This window comes from Camelus ferus, chromosome 14, assembly GCF_009834535.1.
Source record: "Camelus ferus isolate YT-003-E chromosome 14, BCGSAC_Cfer_1.0, whole genome shotgun sequence".
NCBI classification, from domain to species: domain Eukaryota; kingdom Metazoa; phylum Chordata; class Mammalia; order Artiodactyla; family Camelidae; genus Camelus; species Camelus ferus.
This window is the reverse complement of record NC_045709.1, coordinates 43,935,522-43,957,198: the sequence shown is the minus strand read 5'-3', so window position 1 is coordinate 43,957,198 and position 21,677 is coordinate 43,935,522. Positions and strand designations below refer to the sequence as shown.

Sequence of the window (21,677 nt, the reverse complement as noted above, 5' to 3'; positions counted from 1 at the left end):
AACTAGAAACTATAAAAAGCCAAGAAAATAAAATGTAAATTAAGTTAGGATTAAGTCAAATAAATCTTGAAAATAGACCTCCTACCTGAAGAACACAATTTACAGACAAGGAGCTGCTGCTGTAAAAATTTAATTTAAAATCCAAGAGATATGTCTGCTTCTCTTCAGAGCCATTATCACCTGTCAAGAGTGTTAATGATTGTAAGATGAATACAAGTAACATTGCAATTCATAACATCAAGAATGTTCAGCAGATATGGCACTTTTCTTATTGGATGTTTAAATAAAAGAAGAAAATTGAAACCACTTTAGTAGGAAAATGTAACCAATTGCAGAAAAAGAGGCATTATGCTCAATGAGGAAAAAATAATGATCACAATATTTACACAGTACAATCCTTTTTAGCATGTGTCTACATTCACTGACTGGCACATTTGAAAAGCACAGTCTTTCAAATATGTGCTTTAATCCAGGTGACTTTATCAAGTTTTTGTATTTTCTTTCTGAGAATGTATCGCATTATTTATGATGCTTCTCTAAGAATCAAATGATTTCTAAGACATTTGAAAAAAGTCAAAGCAAACAAAAATAAACCCTATTGTATTCCATGAAAAATTGTTGAATAAAGATATGTTTCAAATGCCTATTATAATTTATCACATAGAAAAATGCAAAATATCTGGACCCAACTAGAAAATTATAATATTCTAAAGTATTCAAAAGGCAAATTTATCCAAGAACAGCTTAAAATTAGGACTTTATACTCTAAGACAAAATACATCAAGTTTAATAGAGATAAATGAAAACCTCATATTATAGTTTTTAGAACTTTAATTCCCTTCAAGTACAAGATAACTATATGATAATATAAGAAACAAAGAAATTTATATTTCAAAATGTTTAATGATTTAATAATAAGCCAAATCAACATAGCATTAATATTTTTATGTAGGATACAGTAAATCAATTTTACTTTACAGGTAGGCTTACCTATTTGTGGCTGAAAATTATTTATCAGATTTTCTACCTACTACTTGTAGATGACTTGGAAAAATACCCTGCCTTTATTTGCCTCAGTCTCTTCCAACTCATTGTTATTGTTCAGCTTTTGTCTCCAAATATTTTATCAATAGTCTTATGGTCTCTCACTAATACCAATCTTAATACATCAGTGAATAGTCCATTTCTCTTTTGTTTTATACCTTTCCCTGGAGGGCAGGTGTGTCAACAGCAGTTACAAAATGCAAAAATAAAGCATAGAACTATTTAAACTGCGTTTGCCCATTGACATCTAAGTCAATTGTCAAATTGGAATCAAGCATTCAATTAAAATGAGCTTCAATTAAAGCACTCTCTCACAAGTTTTTCTTCCTTGCTGTATATCCTTAGATGACTTTCCAATCTCTCCAAAAGTAGTTTATACATAAAACACCATCCTAGATGTGGTTACTGTCTTGAAGAAGAATAGAGTGAATACATATTTACTTTCTTGCTGTGATTTTTAACAATCTATAATAATCTGAAGATAATAGGCTAATAAATTAAAACCCTTAGTGTTGTAAACATGGGAAGATAGATGCTATGACATGTGACCAGAATATAATAGAATAAATTTGTTTTATCAATTTCTTTAACTATCTATTGCAACACCCAAATCAATTGACCAAATAGACAATTCTGTTTTAATTTACAAGACAGTAAGTCACCATCCTCACAAAATATATTAATTTTAGGAAAAAAGAGTAAAATTATAGGTAACTATGTCTTCTGCTATTGTCTTAAATCACCATCACCAAGTTACTAAATTTTCTCAGTAAAGTACAGCTTTGTTTTCTATAAATATCTGCGCCATTTTGCATTCTTGCCTATTGGACAAGTTTTTCAATTTCTCAGCATCTTCATCAACACTTATACTCTTTTGTTTTTGTTTTTTTGACGATAGCCAACCTAACAGGTTTGAGGTGGTACCTCCTCGTGGTTTGTGATTTGCGTTTCCCTGATGATTAGTAATGTTTAGCACATTTATATATATATATATATGTATATTTTGGCCATTTGTATGTCTTCTTTGGAGAAATGTTTATTCAAATATTTAGCCCATTTCTTAATCAAGGTATTAGCTATTTTACTGTTGGCTTGTAGGTGTTCCTTATGTGTATTTTTAATTTAACCCCTTATCAGATGTATGGTTTACAAATATTTTCTCCCATTCCATAGGCTGTCGCTTGAATTAGCTGCTTAGACATATATAGTCTAATTTTCAATGTTCTATAAATGGTCAAACGGTGATTGGAGATTTTGATAATCCACCACTCATCTGCTTTATCCGAAATTTAAAGAGAAGTATAATAAAATATTATGCATTAACCTATGATTCTTTCTCTGAGTTATCTTATCTTTCTTCATGAGACCAGTCACCATCCAAATTTTGGGTAGTCTATAAACTGTTCAATTTTCTAAATAATTTCTCTTCTTTAGAGTATCTCTTATATTCCTAGTAATTATCTTACTCTTTTATTCAGAATCATTTATCTAAATCCAGGATGTTCATTTTTCTCCTATTTCCAGAAAAGTTCCCTGGTTCCACTACCTTATTCTAGTGCTTCTGAAATTGTAGCCTATGAATTAACTGTTCCATGATGATCAGGTGAAAATACCCATTCACTCCTTGCCATCGTTATTAAAACTAAAGCTTGCCAGACAATGGCATAGAGTAAAAGGCACATGCAAAATTAATCATAGCTATTTATATATTTTGGTTGGTGTGCTAAGTCTCTCTTAGAAAATGAAATGCTCCTGGGAGAATAAACCTTGTTATTGTTTTTACACATTTTATACTCTAAAATGCCTCACCATATTATTTACACTCAATAAAGTAAGCTGGACATATTGAACTAAAATACTTCAATTACATTTTTAATCAAACTTTCACACTCTTGGAAATACGTAAATGTCAAGAAATGCCGATAGAAAAATAAATTCTGTTTCATAAGCATTCTTCTAATTTCCATAAATTCCTTGACTACATATGTTCTGTGATCAACTGGACTTACTGATATATAAAGACAAATTCCTTTCAAGGCAAACTGTAGCACTGCATTTATTGTCTCAGTTTAGTCATGATCTAAGGACATGTTGGAAGGGTCCTAGGTCTCAGTAGAATTCAGGTCATCCTAGGTTAAAAGGAATTACTTGAATGGAAGCTGATGTTGAAGTACAGGTCAGGAAGCCCAATTCTTGCTGAGATGGTGACCCTGCCATGAACAAGGCTTCCAAGTAGTTTTGCCCAGTCTCCATTTTTGCCCACGCTGGATGCAGAGTTCTAAGTACCCTGCAGAGAAAAGCTTCAATATATGTATGAGGAATATCTCAGAAGCGAGTAAAATGCACAATCATCTACTCATATTATTACCACGGGTGGTGCTAACCATTTGACTCCATCAAGCTTCCATTCTTTAGTGCTCATTACCTCAGTCACTATGGGCCAAACACCGTCTGTAATAGCAAAACAGAAATGGAAAAACCTGTCTAGACAAGCACAGTAGCAGCCTAATAGTGAAGACAGTGCTGCTTCAATGAAATGTAAATGAGATAGACTAGCTTGCACTAGACGTGTGTACTACTCAAGAGTTACCACAGAAGTGGTTATTCTCAAAGTGGCAATTTCTTTGTAAGCTCCTCTCCAATTAAGAGGTATTATAATTTTTAATCTTTAATGTCTTTTGTTATTTTATAAAATTGTGTAATATTTTCAAAGTTATTAAAACAGTACAAATTATTACTTCAGCTTTTATAGAGGTACAATGCATTTCTTATGTCTTACAAATACTAATTCTCCTTGGACAGTACATACACTTTTCATTTTGCCACTCAGTATTTCTAGATACTGTTTTCTTAATCTAACCAGATACCTTGACAAGACTATTTAGAAAAAGGAAGATTCATTTGAAAGTTTTCACAGGCTAATTATCTGTATGTTTATACTTTCTTTCTTGCCAATTTCCTTTTATCTTTATAGCACATTCCACTCTGAATAAGAGGAGATCAAACATAAAAAAGTCAATGACAGTTTTATTAGCAGCCAAGATTTTGTCTTTGTTTATAAAATCGATGCTATGAACTAAAATAAGTTTGAGGATATAGATTCACTTAATCCAACAATGTTATTTCTTGTCAAAATAATGACAAATTGGAAATTCCTTTATTCTGCAGATCACTGATGATCGATTTGTGAGACTCCTTATATTACACCATATAAACATCCAGTGAATTAAAATCTGGTACCAAATAATAATTTTTTGAAAAGATAATGAAAAAAAATCTCTAAAATTCCATAGGATTGATTGTAGGTAATGCTGACTCTCATCTTAGTTTTTTCTGAGACTTTCTGTGGAATTTAAACAATATATTTTGCTTTTGCTTTTTCTTTTAGATTTTTAAAATTTCCCTTTTGTAGTTAGTATAGTCATACTGGCTGAGAAATTAAGAATTCTTAAGAACTTGAAACCTCTGTGAATTACATTCATAACTTTCTTCCTAGTCAAAACACCACACTAGTCATTTAATCTTTCTAAACAATAATTATTTTCCAAATGAGATCTGCACATATAATCCTCACATATCCTCACATACCGGTTATTAACCTCTCTTCCTGTAATTGTCACAAAAGGTTGAATCTTCCATAATTTTTGAGAGCTCCAATAATTAAATGCTTTTATTTTTATTCTATTTGATGTTTTATTGCTGTAAGGATGTGTGACTCATGCACTAGAAGAAAGGATCAGAAAAAAGTGCTTTTGAAAGGACTGAATACTCTGGGATGAAACTCTAGTCTTAGATCAATTCATGTTTTCTTTGAATGTAATACTAATTACACAATTATGTGCCACTGCATTATTATTTTACTAAAGTCCAAAGCAAAAAGACTGATCATCAGAGAAGTTAATTTTCAAGTGAAAGGTCAAGGTCATTTGCAATTATTTGCCTTTAGAATTCTATTCCTCCAGGGTTTAAAAAAATGTATTCCTGAGGGAAAAACAAATCAGCTACAGAAACTCAAATATAGTATGTCCCTTTAATCTGGAAATTTGCAGAGAAGGCTAGTACAGAAAAGGCAGTATTAACTTTAACAAAGGCAACAGGAAATTGTTTGGTGAACTACGACCCTGTAGTAAAACTGAAGTCTAATCACATCCGGATATGTTATGAGATATGGAGTTGGACATTACCTCATCTTGAATCTTATAGTCATCAATGGTAAATGTGTTTCTGGACCCCTGAATGGATAAATAGAAATTTGAAAATTTATTTTGAGATTATTGTACATGTTTTTATACATTAACACATATATGCATGTGCATTATTGCTAGATGCTTCGTTTTTTAATATGTCATCCCTAGAAGTACTGAGATTAACCTTTTACCGAATACTATTACTATGAATCATTACATTCCTTATTTTGATGGATTATTTTTCCACGATTATGTAACTCAATATGAGAATTGGGAAGAAAATAATTTTCTGGATTTAGAAATCATTTCTATCCAGGCTTTTCGGCAGTACATGCAGTGATAGCACAGAGCTCTTAAGCATCATTAGTGTAGATACATTTCTATTGAGGAGCAAACACCTTCCCAACTCACTAAACGTAATATTCCTGAGGAGTGACATTTTTTTCTCATGTTACTCTCATTTATTTCTAATATTCCTTCTAAACTGTGAATATTTGGCCTTATGTCCATCTGAATATATACAAAAGAGATGCATCACAAAGGAACACATTTTCAGGAATCCAGCCAAAACAAAAAGGTACAAAATTGCACTTAAAAACACACGTCATTTGGAAAACATACACACTAATTTAAAATCACGATAAATTGAAAAAATTATGTTGTTTTTTTTCCTTCTGAATAGAAAAGGAATAATAATTATACATTTTATTTTCATTTTCCTTCCAAATTTTATGTATTTTCATTTGGTTTCCATCTGAATATGTAGATGACTATATACTTCGTAAAGAAATATATGTTTAATACTGAACCCAGCTGATGCATGTAGTACAGAACTGTATTTAAATGAAATGTGTGCTATTGAAAAAGTGTACACACTAACTTAATATCAGATAATAAATTCAGATTGTACGGCTTTTAAGAAGTCATTTGAAAAGCTAGCTCTAGTTCCTTAAATTATTCTTCATTATTCTATTTCAATGAAATTGGAAGGAATTTTTATCATTTTCTACACTGGGATGATTTGTGTTTTCTGTTTATATGTTTCCTATGTATCTAAAAATCAATGAACCATAGGAAGATGATATTACAGGCAAGACTCTCAAAACTAATGTCTCAAAACAGAGTATTAAAAACTGAAATTTGAAAGCAGTTATATTATCACAGTTTTAATGATTCACAAAAACAATGCTTTACTCATGTTATTGAAACGAATCCTTCCCTGCCTCTTCAGGCTTCTGGTGGTGACCAGCAATCTCTGGTTTCTTGGGGAGTAGACGGTTGCATCACCCCAATTTCTGCCCCTATAGTCACATATTGTTGCCCTTGTGTCTCTCTGTGTGTCAGTACATGATCTTATTATAAGAAAACTAGTTCCTGGATTTAGGACTTACCCTAATTCAGTATGAACTCAACCAATTATCCCTGCAAAATTCCATTCCACAATAAAGACACAATATGTCTTGGATGAATATGAATTTTGGAGGACCCTATTCAATTAACTACAAGATCTATAAAAATATTTCTTCAAAATGGTAGAAATAATTTTATTCAAATCATATGTAAATTATTTAACAAGTAGGATATATAAATATTTACATATTTGCAGGTATATTTTATATATTTATAAATCACAAAACTTTTGCTTTTCTTTTTATGTTAAGGATGTGGAAGTCAAATGACTTAACAAAAATACATTTAAATTTTTTGTGTATCAGTTGTTCTATATGACTTGTTGGGGAAGGTTACCCAACCGATCTGAATTATATTTCTTTCCTAAAAGGTGTATTATTTTTACTTTCATCAATTTTTATTACTATTAAGAGTTAGTGAACTGTTTTGCTTTAAGAGCACAGGTTCTGGGGTTCCAAAAACCTTAGGGGAAATCCAGGTTGTACCACTTTCTAGATGACCAAATTTGTGTCTCCATTTCCTAGTCTGCAAATAAGAATAGTAACATTTCATAGCTTATAGCATTATTATGTGGATCAAATAATAAAATCCAAAAGAAATCCAAAAGGAATTAGAAAATATATATTACAAATGAAAACCAAACTTTGCATTATGAAGCAAGTTTTATATTGTTAATTCTTAATGACTTACATTGTCAAATTAATAACTAGGCAAAAGTTTTCCAGTGTTCCCATATTATATCATCATTAATATTATGTTAAAAGTTTGTATTTGGATGATGTAAAGTCATGATTGTAATACTCCACTACTCTCTGAAATACATGTATTTCCAAGAAATTTGTTTTGAAATTGAATGGAATGTAAACAGCCATATGGAGACTTCAGAATTCTCAAATACCGAACGTTACTGTTTATATTGATGACAGGTTTAAGGCAAGATTAGAAGCTAAACAAGCATATTCAAAACTAAAATAATACGATCAGGAAGATTAAAAAGGATAATGTTTGCAAATGTGAACAATGTAGTAAATGTAGTATTTGCCCCAATCAAATGAAATGGTATTCATTTTCAAGTGTTTTTCTAAAATTATTAGGAGATGAACCATGATAAGGTGGTGGAAGCAGGAATTTTCCAAGCAAGGGAAATCTGAACTTAACCACTACTATGTGTGTGATTCTGAGAAATTTAACATCTGGAGTCTGGTTGCCTTCATGGGTAAAATGGGGATAATACTGTAAGTCACAGATTAGATATGAGGATTAAACTGAGTACATATGAAGCACCTGCAACCGGGTATCTGGTAGGCAGATACTAAATTGTAGCTATCTTTATCATTTCTGTAAACTTCTGGGTATAATACAGGCCTTATAAAGAACACTGCTAAGAAGAGTCCTGCTAAGCTCAGTGTTTCACATTTACATTCAACACTCTATGTCTTCAGGAAATTCAGACCCAATGATACTAATCTTTACAGCTTGACATTTTTCTCTCTTACATGTTATGCCCTCTCAGATGTGCAATAATATGTAGCATTAATGGCTCTCAGGTATTAAATATAAAGACTAAAATAAATTACACTGTAAATAATAAAACGATCCATTGTTAAATTGTACATGATTTAAAAAAACCCAACATATTTTTGTTGCAACAAATGGACATCCACATGCTAGAAAAAAAGTGAATCTGAATTCAAACCTTACACCCTTCACAGAAATTTACTCAAAATGGGCCATAGGCCTAAATAGAATGCACAAAACCAAAAAACTCTTAGAAGATAATATGGGAGAAAATCTAGGGGACTTGAATATGATAGTGACTTTACAGATACCACAAAAGGCATGATCTGTAAAAGAAATAACTGATAGGCTGGATTTCATCAAAATGAAAACTGTTCTGTGAAGTACACTATCAAGAGAGTGAGAAGACGGGCCAAAGACAAGGGAAAATATTTGCAAAAGACATGTCTAAGAAAGATCTGTTATCCAAAGTACACAAAGAGCTCTTACAACTCAACAATAATAAAACAAACAACCTGATTTGAAAAACGGGCTGAGAAGTTTAACAGACACCCCACCAAGGAAGATACACAGATAGTGAAACAGCACATGAAAAGATGCTCCAAATCACATCATCATGAAAATGCACATTAAAACAACAACGAGATACTGCTACACAGCTATTGGACTTCCTAAAATCTTGAAACACTGACAACACCAAATGCTGATGAGGATGTGGAGCAACAGAGACTCCCATTCATGGTTGGAGGGACTGACTGCAAATTGGTACAGGCATTTTGGAAGACAGTTTCGTGTTTTGTTTTAAAGTTCCCATATTCTTATATGATCTGGGATTTATGCTCCTTGGTATTACTCAAATGAATTGAAAACTCACATTCACATGAAAATCTGCACACGGATGTTTATAGTACCTTTATTCATAATTTTCAAAACCTAGAAGCAACCATGTTCTTCTGTAGGTGAATGGATGAATACATTGTGCTACATCCAGACAGTTGAATAATATTCAGCACTAAAAAGAAACAAGGTATCAAGTCTTGAAAACATCTGGAGGAATCTGGAATGCATAATACTAAGTGAAAGCAGTCAATCTGAAAAGGCTGCATACTGTATGATTTCAACTACATGACATTCTGGAAGAGGTAAAACTTGAAGCAGTAAAAAGATCAGCCAGGGAGAGATGAATGGACGAAGCACAGAGGATTTGTAGGACAGTGGACATATGCTGTAGGATACTATAGTAGTGAATGAATATTGTTATACATTTGTCAAACCCATAGAACTTGCAGCATCTACAGTGAATCCTAATGTGAACTGCAGAGTTTGGGTGAAAATAATGCATTAATGCAGATTCATCAGTTATAATAAGTGCACCTCTCTGGTAGAAAATGTTTACAGTGGGGGTAGCTGGGCTCTTGCAGACCAGCAGATGTGTGGGAACTCTGCATTTTCTGGTCAACTTTGCTGTGAACCTAAATCTTCTCTAAGAATAAAATTTATTTAAGAAGAAAAGTATAATCATTCGTGTTATAAACTGTCTAGGATTCAAATGATAAATTCATTGACATAATGATCTTAATTTTAACTTCAAGCACTGCCATGTGAATGTAGTCACTTCAGGCAGAGGAATAGTGAAAATATCGGATACCATAATCTCTATATGTGTGATAATCTAACAGCACTCAAATTACATACTGCTTATACATGAAGTTTCAAATCAATGCAATATCATGAAAACTATATGTACTGCATTTTCCTTATCATGTTTGGGACTAAGAAATAGGATAGAAATAAAATTCTTAATAAACACTTTAAAAAATGTAATGAATATTGAAAATTGTAAATCTAAATTTTAAAAAACCCTACATAATGAGTTTCTGTCTGCTACATGTATATGGTGTCCAATCCACTATATCATTCAGCATTTTTCTTGCTGTATCTAAAGTGTGTTTTATATCATCTTGAATATTTTAGAATTATATAATCCATGTCTAGAGCTACTCAAACGTTTATTTTTTTCTTTCATGTTAAGTTCTTACCTAACACAGAAGCAAGGAATACACAGAAGCAAGACATACGTTTTCTGTGATTCCGTATGTGTTGTAAATATTCATTGTCATGATGGTCTAGTGAAAGAAGAAGACCACTGTCCTGAGAGTAAAACAAAACAAAATAAACCAAGAACAACAAGACAGGGTTCCAATTCTGTCCTTCTTACTCTTACTAGATGTATAATGTAAGGCAAATTTCTTAAGTCCTTTATTTGTAAAACGAGAAAATTAGAAGAGATCAACTCTGGAAGTTTAAGATGTGCTGAAATCTTGTTTCCTGCATCATAATACAATGTCTTCAAATATATATATATTCTAAGCTGAAGTACTTCAGAATGCTAGGAATAGGCCCCAAAACATGTTCGTGAAAGCCTTAATTGATGATACCATATGTAGCATTAAAATTGATCTTATTCTTCCAGAATCATGACGCCTCTTAATTTTCTTACTTTGCCATGTATCAATATATTAACTTATAACAGTATGAATCATGAAAACATAGTAACAGAGACATGTATCTTTGGATTGCTCACAACACTAAGCAAGGGGATGGAAATACACTTAGTATCCATTCACTAACGGTAATCTCATCACTGATAACAATACAAATTTAAAATTGAGCATGTTTGTCTTGGCAACAAAATGATTCATTTTGTGTGTAGCATCTGTTCAGGAACTTTATAACACCAAATACAATGACATAACTAATCACTCAGAGATTGTATATAAGATGAGTAGCTCAAAAAAAAATTTACTCATTTACAGATAATCCATTTTCTCACTGGTGGAATCTTAGAGATGTAAGAGGCAATAATTACTTGTGGAAGGCTGGATCTTCTGATTCCCATGCTTCTAATTTATGGGAAAAAAATTGCTCGATTTAAAAGGTACGCAATTTTAAATCATTTAAACTAGAAATACATGAATGGTTGTGTGTATGTGTGTGTTTGTGTAATTTGTTCATTTGAATTGTTTCCATTCTTTATGCACTAATCTGCTAAGAGACATTTTTAACAGTAGACTATTTGTCTATTTGTTTTTTCTTTCAAAACAGCTAGGAAAGGATTGTACCTCTGGGGGTCTCCTCTATGTTACATATGCATAAGAATAGATGTGCGTATAGTAAACATAAATTCAACTTTAAAGAACTAGTTGTGTTCTGTAAAGCAGATAATGGGCTTTATTTCCATATAAGTCAGAAGTTTGTTAAAGAATATAATTTTATTCTTTATATTCATCTTATTATCATTCAGTGATAAACAACTATTATATCCTGTATTTTATTTGAGACATTATTTTGGTTATAAATCTCAGGGAATATTTGGGCGAATATCTATGTTTCAGGATGTATGGAATTGAAAAGACACAATAAATATTGTATTTGTAATCACTTGTCCATTTGTCATCAAAGAGATCATTCTTGATATGGCTGCCCAGATATAGGACCACTCCTCCTTGTCATTGTCTCCTTTCCTATTATAAAAGCTTGTCCCTTGATGATATGCCATCTTCTCAAGAAGAAAACTGCAGCCATTCATGCTTGAACCATGAAAGTGTTCAGGGAAAAGAAATAGAGAAGAATCCTTAAAGTCACTGTAAAGCCATTTCCCAATTACCAGGAGATCCAAACTTCTCTTCCTAAATAGTCCGCATTTTCTGCACATGGATTAACTCTTTTCACGTAGAGAACAGTGTCCTCCAAAGGTAACCAGGTAGAGAGTCTTATATATGGGAAACATCGTGATCCTTCCTTAGGTATTTATTTATTTGTGTTTAAAGAAAGGAGTTTATTGTCCAACAATTCTGCAATTTAGTAGTGTTCTTCTTTTAAAAGTACCTTTGATTATACTTATATTAGTTATCATAGACTAATAAATAGTACAAATAAAGTGTGTATATATTAAGGCCCTCTATTTGTCTCCATCCATCACCTATATCATCTTTCTTAGTTCTCAAAATACATATTTATGTAGTTACATATAACTACATATAATCATGTATATATGTAAAGATATAAACTGGTGTATTAAAAATTTACATTTTACTGATTTTAATACCACTTTTTTTCAATCTTGGATTAAAGTTTAAACCTTTTAAATTAATTGGATCAAAGCATGAAACCAGCTTGAAGACCACTTAGATGGCACTTCCATTCACTTACTACTAGAGAAGCAAGGAAAGTTTTTCTCTCCTGCATGGTTTCTGATAGATTCAAAAGAGAGAACAAGCATCTAATGTTTTTTTTTAGATGGAATATAAGTCAATGAAAGACATCTGAAGAGCACTCATACATTTTCAGTAACTATTTTCATGATAATTTAGTGAAAATGATTTCTGAAATACAGATTAATACAATTTGTGTCTAACAGATGGACAGAATTCAGAAGGTTTCAGCCAATAGGCTTGATACTACTATCATGTACTACAAACATTAGAGATTCAGACATGAGTCAGAAGTTGCACTGATGTGCAGTAATTAAAGTGCAACTTCTGTTTAAATTTTTTAAAAAACTAGGATAAGGAAAAGTCTAGGGTTTTTTTTTTGTGTGTGTGTGTGTGTGTTTTTGTTTTGTTTTGTTTTGTTTTGTTTTAGCATGCCCAGGTACATGTGAATTCAGATTTGTGACTCTGAATCTAACAGTTAGTTATACAAAGAGACCACCTTGGCCTTGTAAGTAAATAATCAAACAGGGAATAGAGTAAAAATTCTCTTGGAGTGAGAGGGACAAGAAACAGGAAACACAGGTAAAATAACCAAAGTTCTGAATGATTATCACAGGTCACAAGACCCGTTAAGAGTTAAAGACCATGACTAGAGTTCCCAACACTCAACTACTTGTAGCAAGGAAACAAATCGCAAACGAAAGTTTCCATCATGAATAAAGCATTTGAGCCTTTAAAATCTCTTACTCTTTGGGAACCATAATTATTTCTACACCATTGTGAGTTTTACATCCAGTCTTCCATGGGATTTTAGTCTTGGAATTCTGTTTAATTTGGGGGATATAGTTACATGACTTTATAAACAACTTTGTTTCATCCTGATTTTAAGGTGAAGAATGAATATTACTATTTTAGGCAATTAATAATGAATAAAGATTCTAAAAATGTTTCCCTCACTCAAAAGAGAAGAATGTTCCTGAGGACATGTCTCTGTCTGCATCCATGGATCCATTCCAAAGGCCCTCCGGGCAGCAGAATTTCTCAAGTCTCTCTGATAATCAGAATCGGGAAATATTGGCAGATGATCTCCTGAGCAGAAGTGCAGTAACCTGGATTCTGCTCTTGCTTTGTTCTTTTCTTCAGACTATAACTTTTAAATTCATGCTTTGGAGGGTTTAATACTCATTATTGCACTGAATTTTTTTTAGTGTGTACACATATAAAGCATTCCATATTCACATAGATTTCCCTTTAGTGACCGTTAATTAAAAAAAGAATTCCCATCCCCTCTCGTAAGTTAATGAAGAGATTTAAGTTTTCAATGAACCTTTTAATGCATAATTTTTATTGTTTTTTATTAATATATGCAATAATTTTTTAAAAACCTAGTGGTATGAAGTCATAATGGACTCAATTATTCTTCATGCCATGCCACATAGGCCTCTACAGTTTTTATTAGCAAGCAGACTTTTCATTCAAGATCAAAGAAATAACATATATTTTGTTAGTAGTGCAGATAGTTGAGGGTTGGAGAACCAAAACATTTAATAGAGCACTCAGGAATCATTTAAAATAGTGTTAGGTAAATTAAATACATCCTCCATAATAGGAACTATGTTCCTTCCTAGCACTGTGAGTGGATCTGAGTGGCGTTCAGGAAACAGATTGCAAAAATATGCTCTATGATTAATTCTATAATCAGGAAGAATAAAATTAAATCATTTCTATTTGTATTAAGTGGGGCAATGATTTGCCAGAAAGGGAAATCTACTGGTCAGACTTTAAGTCTGGTTCCATGTCAATCACACTGTGACACTGAGTGGCCTTCTTGCATGTGGTGAACAAGATGCTTCCGTGTGGGTGACGACAAACAGAAATCTCATTTGACGCACGCTTGCCTGTGTGCCTGCTGCATCTGTTTGTGTTCATGCTGACCTGACTGAATTTCAGGTCAGACTCATTGAAGAAAGAACTTTTAAGAAGAGAGTTTTCATTTTAGTTTTATTGTAGTGAGCAGTATATTTCATTTTGTTAAAAGGCACCCAAGAATAATTACCTTTGTGAACCAAAAATATACAAAACTGTACAGAATAAATAGTTCATAAAAATCTAGCTATACTTTCTTGTAAAATAAAGCTACATTGTCCCACTCCTGAGGCAACTTAAACTACTTACCCTTAGACGTGCCTTTTGCTACTAATGTATGGCAACTATCAGTATACATCAATAAAAATAAAAGAAGAGTTTGTCCTATTTGTTTTACACCAGTGAATTCTTACTTGCCACAAGTAACATATGTCTATCATGGTATTCAAATTTACAAAGGATTAATGCTATGAAAGAAACCAAACTTAATGGAAGCACTAATTATATTTACAGTTGAATATCAGTAGCATTTAAAAAAATATCCCAAGAATAAGAATTAAGCTTTGAGCACAAATGACATACCTTAGTTCACAGCAGCATTAACAATAAGATTGTCTACACAAAATGTGCAGAAAAACCACGAAGTTTGCTTATCCATTCCACCTGAACTGTTAATCATTCTTATTTTTAAATTCAGAAAGCATAGCTGTGGCATTGTTTTAATCCTCAAAGGTTCAAAGTTTGGGGCCACTCATAGCCTATATAATTTGACCTTCCATTTTTTTCTTTACTGTCACTATTCGTAATTTTAAAGTTCCAGTTCCTTTTGCCTTTATTTCAAGAAAATTTTGTGTATCTAACAATGTACATTTTTGTAGTACATACACTGGTTTTATAAACAATATATTTCTTACATGTTATAACTACATATGCAGGTATACTTTTTAAAAGACGAAATCCAATTCTAGTTAATCCATGGGTAATATAATTCAAGAAAATAAGGGTTGCTTAAATGTGGAACCCTTTGAGATGTGCAGGAGGACTTCCATGAAACACTCTATGTGTATGGGAAACTATTACTATAATCCTTGAATGATTCACACACAAGGATTTATTTTATTGGGGATAGACATAATTGCCTGAAGACAACGCAATGGCTTCTCCCAATGATCCCTGAGTTTCTTTCTCTTCTTTTTTCCCCCATAGGATTACTGCTGTGCTTAGGATCTGATTGATGACACACTCATGTAAGGCACTTATTTACAATGTTTGGACTTAAGACAGAATCACAGCATTTCTGCAAAAGCCCTCAAACTCTCTACGTTTGCTGCTCCAGGACCTCTAAGTAGTCAGGTTCAGCATGTAAGTTAGCTTTCAGCTCAAAATACTCATTTTTAGTCTGTTCCACTAATACCTTCCTTGGCCTTGAGTACATTAATGTCTCCATGAGTTTTAACTCTTCATGGGCTCCTGGATAATGTACCTCCACATCAGGCTGAAGTTGAGCAATGTTTTTCCTTAGGTATTCTGTGATTCCCAGTTGCTGAAGTTCTCTTTCTTTCTCTAAAATGTTTCTATATAATGAACTAGCGTCCTGGAAAGACAAAAACTCAGTGGATTGGTCTGTGGTTTTGTACTTCATATTTGACCCTGTGAGTGGGGAGTGATTTTCTCGTTCTAAAAGACTTCTTTGGAGATGTTTTGCATCACTTCCCTCTTTCTCATTCCTTTCTTCTTCTTCTTCCAGATGCTTCAGGCCAAAAGATGGACTTCTGTAGACGTGAACCATGGGGCTCACCATGTGCTGCTCGTAGAGTGATGCCGTGGGTCTCTCAGTGGTGTGGTGAGTTGTTTTATGGCCATACATGCTGTACTGGAGATGCACAGGACTGTTGTCTCGCATCTGCTCGTCTGCTTGTTTCTTTTTGGATCTCCTCCTACGGTGGAGAACAAGAACCACTATCCCTGCAGCACAGAACACGATAGTTATGAATACAATCAGCAGTCCTAGTATTAAAACAGATAGCGGTACAGCATCGGTAAGTGATTTAAAAATAGTATCAGCTGTAGTTTTGGTTGTAGGAGTGTTGACGATTATGTAACTCGTCTGAGTTGGCAGGGATGGGTTATTGACCAAACCTGGGCATAGAAGTTCACTGTTGAGTGCTTTTAGTTCCTTTCTGTCTAGGTGCTCCGGAGAGGTGCAGAGTATTTCATCTGTCACTGTGTTCCTACTTAATTTTTGTATCCATTGCTGCAGTCCAACCAGGTCACAGGAACAGTCCCAGGGGTTGTCTTCGAGGTCAATCTGGGTCAGTAAATCAAGGTCATCCAAGATATTACTTACAGGTAGATGGGTAAACTGGTTTGTTTTAAGGTTTATCCTTGTTAGCGGAACCCCTGAAAAAATATGCGGTGGTAAAACTTGAAGGAGGTTGTTATTTAAATAGAGGACTTTAAGTTTAGGCATTGGATTAAAGGTTCCAGGTAATATTTCCTTGACGCCATTGTATTCAAGATACAAGTATTCAAGACTGTGGAGACCGAGGAACATCCCTCCACTTAATTTGGTCAGATGGTTACCATTCAGATAGAGTTTTTGTAACCTTGTTAAATTCATAAATGATCCTTCTTCAAGAACCTCAATGCGATTGTTCCCCAAGTGAAGCATTTCCAAAGTGAAGTATTCCACTAGATCAGACTTCATTAACGTGTGAATAATATTCCCCGCGAGAATAAGCTTTCTAGGATTTTGGGGAGGAGGTTTTAGATCTGACAAGCTTTCGATGTTGCGTTCTTGACAGTGTATAAGAAGTCCCGAAGGGGACAGTACTTTGCAGTTGCATGGAATTGGGCAGTAGGGTCCCGGAAGTTGCGTGGATGGCTTTGTAATATAAGGTATTAAACCAGGTGCTTTGGTGGGTGGTTTTAAAAGAGACGTGATCTTGGTTGACATGCGGCTATCGCTGACTGAAGATGTCACTGCCAGATGTAACGACCCCGAATGATCCTCGTGCTCTTCGTAGACTGGCGGGGTGGGGCAAATCGATTCCTTTTTCAGTCGGCTTAAGATGCTTCCTTTGAAGAACGGAGGGCTGTTGCACACAATATCACCAATTACAGACTGTGGGGGCATGTTTTCCAACCAAAGTTTTAGCTGTAGTAAGTCACAGTTGCAGGCCCATTTATTGTCCTCCAGCTGGAGATCCAATATTCGGCCAATGTGTTCTAAAAACCCAACATAAGGCAATGTTTGCAACTGATTTCCCCGAAGATCTAGATGGGTTAAAGGAACGAATCGAAATATGTTTGGAGGAAGACTCTCAATCGCATTGTCATTTAGAATTAACACTTTAAGTCTGTGGAGCTTGCTAAAGGCACTTGGTTCAATAACTGTAATAAAATTGTTATCTGCTTGTAGGAATTCCAGGTTTTCCAGTCCATGGAAGGTATCCTCTTTAAGAATTTCTAAAGAATTGTGATTGATATGCAGTTGCTTAAGGAGGCCAAGGCCATTAAATGCACCAGTCTCAATATCTGCGATATTGTTAAATCCGAGGTGTATTGAGAGAGCATTGGTAAACCCAGAAAAGTCATTTGTGTGAAGCACTGTCAGGCCATTATTTAATAAACTGAGGTGGAAAGGTCGTGATGGTGGCACGCTTATTTGGGATAACTTCTTGATCCCTTTCTCTTCACAATTTATGAGCATCGTGCCGTCTTTTTCCTCACAATTACAAAGAGAATCACAGGAGCCTCTGGCTGAGGCAGAGGACATAGGAGATTCGGACTGTGAAGACACACAGGCCAAGAGAGATGAATACAAGAGATGAATCCAAAGCTTCATGGTGTCCTGTGATGGATCTGACTCTGTAAAATAGAACACGAAGCAGTGGGCTTTAGTGGGCAGGACCAGGGAGGAGAGGATGTTGACATTTTCAAAATGATAGGTTTTCCTTTAAAAAGCAAAATATGGATTAAACTGAATATATAAATACATTGCTTCATCTACCTTTTCTTTTATTTTTTCAAATATTATGATCAGCAGGTTTGTTTTACTTTTAGCTTGCATTGTGATCAAAATTTAAAATTTAGGTCAAGGAGAATTCAAAATATTCTATCAATTTGTGTTCCCATCTACCAAGTAATCTGCATTTTAAGGGGTGCTGGCTAAATGGACCTTTGGACTTTGATATAATGCAAAGGTGTATATTTGAGAAGACTCTAACCTTTTTTTTTTTAACTCAAACTAGATGAATCTGAGCCTGAATAAGGGATTATAGTAAAGGACAAATATGTAGGTATTAGCCAGAAGGTCAGAGACTATAGAGAATTCAAAAATAATAGTTGGAAAGAATGAATGCATGCATACATTATGCACTTCCTTTATTTAGTTTTATTTTTGAACTGGATATCACCATATAGCATCTAATAACTGTGTCTGTGTTTAACCTGCTTTGACTTTGATCAAAATACTTATTAATTTCATTATCTATTTAAAAATCTTGAGAAAAATATGTCTCTAACCGTATAATAAAGTAGAACACCATAAAAGAATTTCGTTTTAATTACACTGTCTAGGGAAGTTTCTATAAACCTAGTAGGATCAGATATGTGTGCTTAAAGGTGTCCATTTGAATTTCACTTGAGTTACACTTTATATTGACTTTCTAGAGGTAGAATATTTACTGCTACTTTTTAATTCTACTGTCGATAAGGTTAATATCATAAAAACTAGAGAAGAAAAATTGATCTTCAACACATATTTCCAGCTACTATAAAAAAGTAAACAATGCTTCCTATAAACTTCTAGTAAATGACTGCCTAATGAGGTCTTGAACCAGGCTCTAGGGCACTGAATGTCACCACATAATTAAGCAATTGATCTCCTTTGTCATAAGGCTTAATGCTGCAAACAATGAACTCTGAAACAAACTTCACTATATGAAAATATTTGAGGATATGTCTAATTTGGTAAAGAAAAAAATGATAGCTCAAGATAACAACATCATACATTAAAAACCTAATACATGCATCTGAAACAGCAATTTTCAAAAAGATTCTAACTCTAAAATGATAGCAGTGGTCTGGTAAATACTTTGAACTCTACTGGTATCTAATTTTATTCCTTCCCTTTAAATATTGTGCCTTAAATGTATCTAAACCAAATTGAAGGGTTAAAAAAAACCCATATTTTTTAACTATTCAACTTTTGGAAATGGTCATTGCTTTCATTTTTCTGGATGGACTATGAACAGTAACTCTGAATCTAATTAAAATTCACAATCAGATGACGCATCCCAGAACCCAATCAATAATCCTGAAAAGAAACTTTCTTTCCATGAAAACACATTGTTTTATTGAAAGCATGTATTAAAAGCCTGAAAGTTTCTGAAAGGCAAAAGACCACCAAAGACACAAAACAACAGAGCGCCTTTCTATAGAAAGGAAAAGTTAGCAGACTGAGTGTTTCCATAGGGAAATAGTTTGATTTCAAACGACTCTGCGTGCTGTGCTCAGAATCAAGCAGCCTGTAGTTCAAGTCTTCAACTGGTGGACCAGCTTCCACAAATACTAAAGCTACTTCTCCCTAGATTACTGAGGAAGAAGACTATTCATTTCACCAGGCACAATATCTTGAGAAAATAGTAAATAAATTTTAGATGAGAATCTCTCCTTACTTTTTTTTTTTTTTACTCTTATATGCATTTTATGTTTTTCAAAATGTCCCAGGGAACAGTTTCTAATCTTGTCAGAAATACACACAAATCTGAAGGGTGGTTCTACTTTGACAACATCTGATACAGTGTTAAAGAGGTCAAAAAAATCTCCATTTACGTATTTTCCAGTCCAGAAAAAAATAAAAACGGTATACAAAATACAAAGAATCTTTTCATATTCTGCTTATATTTCAAATTCAGCGATGGTGTTTGGAAGTAATCTTCCCTTCAGAAAGCACAGTTATTTCGTTTCCAATAACAAACTGCGTGCTGTAGAGACATAGTGGCATATTATTTTACTCGTTCTTCTCTGCAGCCAGCTGTGGGACTAAATGTCTGCTGCTCGGAGAAAACAGGCATCTGCTCCAGCATTAGTTGTGCCAGTGAGCCAGAATGAAACTGGATATCCTCTAATGCAAAGTTATTTTTTTTTTAAAGAGGCAAACATAAATCCAATCACTTCAGGAGAATGCAAAAATAGGTATCAGAAAAGCCGGGAAACATTCATCTTACCTGTAAAGCAGAGACTTCCTGACGTTATCTGTAACGCACAGCTGGAAGAGATGTTCAAAGTAAATTCAGTTTCTTTATTAAAAAAGCAAACACCAACTACCACGTACTTTCTTCTCAAATATCACTTTTTGGCAAGTCCCATCTCTTCATAAAGTGAAAACCTCTGGTCAAAGACAAAATGCTGAGCATTTCATTGAAAATATTTCAAGCAGAGTGCATCCTAGATCATCCTGAAGCAGTTGTCCTTTTATTCCCCAATTAAAATTCACGGCATACTTCACAGCTATGCTGACTTTTCTTGCATATAGTTAACCATTTGCAAGCTGCTGAATGCAGTAAATAAGCAAGATGTTTAACAGAGCTGGGATTGATCACTCTTGCTTTCTGAGGCCGTAGATCCAAGCTGCAGCAATGTTCTCTTTCCTCCCTTTCTAGTCTTTCTTGTTAGCTCAGTTTGTTATTAGTCAGATTGCCAAGGGCTGGGAGGTAGGCGTAAATAAAGAGACTTCTTGGCTTTTGACTCAGCCTTTAAGCCCTTCCCCATCAGAGCGCTCTAATCTGCCAGTGTCATTTAACACAAGAGACAGCTCCACCTTGGGACTCAACTCCTCCTCCTGCAAACGGTCTTTCCTCTCCCTTTTAATACCACAGATAGTGCAAGTGAATTTTGATGGAAATAATGACATGTAGTTTTAAATGTTTAATAATATTTTGTGTTATAGCAGGCTAAATAATACATTATATTAAATTCTCATCTAGCACAGGACTGTACCGTTTGCACACGTGTGCAGAGAAACTGCAAGCTTGCTACCTGTAGAATAGTTGCTTCAGGCTTTTTTAAACTAGTATTTACAGTCAGAATTGTGCACTAATTAAATCTTAAAAATGTTAACATGAACTGCTTTCCTGAAACATTCCTATTTTTGTATTCAACATTGGAAAAAAACGTTTAAGCCTCATGTTAGAGACTCTAAGTTTTATACTTCATTATTTTTTTCCCTACAGCTCACGTTCAGTAGTGAGACTGAGACAGGTGAGAAAAAGAACCTCATTTCTAGTCTTACTATTTGGATTGGAAATATGCTCACTTAAAATATATTCAAGAACCTTTATTACAAATGGTTGTCTTTATTCGAACACAGCTTATCACTCTCAGTGTATGAAATTATGTCTTTTCACATAAAATGAAACAAGTTAAATGAGTA

The 21,677-nt window shown here is 33.8% G+C and overlaps 1 protein-coding gene across 1 annotated transcript; it reads right to left on the bottom strand.

Moving 5' to 3' along the window:
* Nucleotides 1-13,697: 13,697 nt before the first annotated feature.
* SLITRK6 (SLIT and NTRK like family member 6) lies at nucleotides 13,698-21,137 on the bottom strand. The gene is made up of 2 exons (XM_006188003.2): nucleotides 20,473-21,137; nucleotides 13,698-18,109 (listed from the first exon to the last, which is right to left on the bottom strand). The coding sequence occupies exon 2, from the start codon at nucleotides 18,084-18,086 to the stop codon at nucleotides 15,558-15,560; it is 2,529 nt and encodes an 842-aa protein (XP_006188065.2). The 5' UTR covers nucleotides 18,087-18,109; nucleotides 20,473-21,137; the 3' UTR covers nucleotides 13,698-15,557.
* Nucleotides 21,138-21,677: the final 540 nt, after the last annotated feature.

Excerpts from the sequence above, each read along its gene's own strand:
- SLITRK6 (XM_006188003.2), bottom strand. The coding sequence starts at position 18,086 with ATGAAGCTTTGGATTCATCTCTTGTATTCATCTCTCTTGGCCTGTGTG.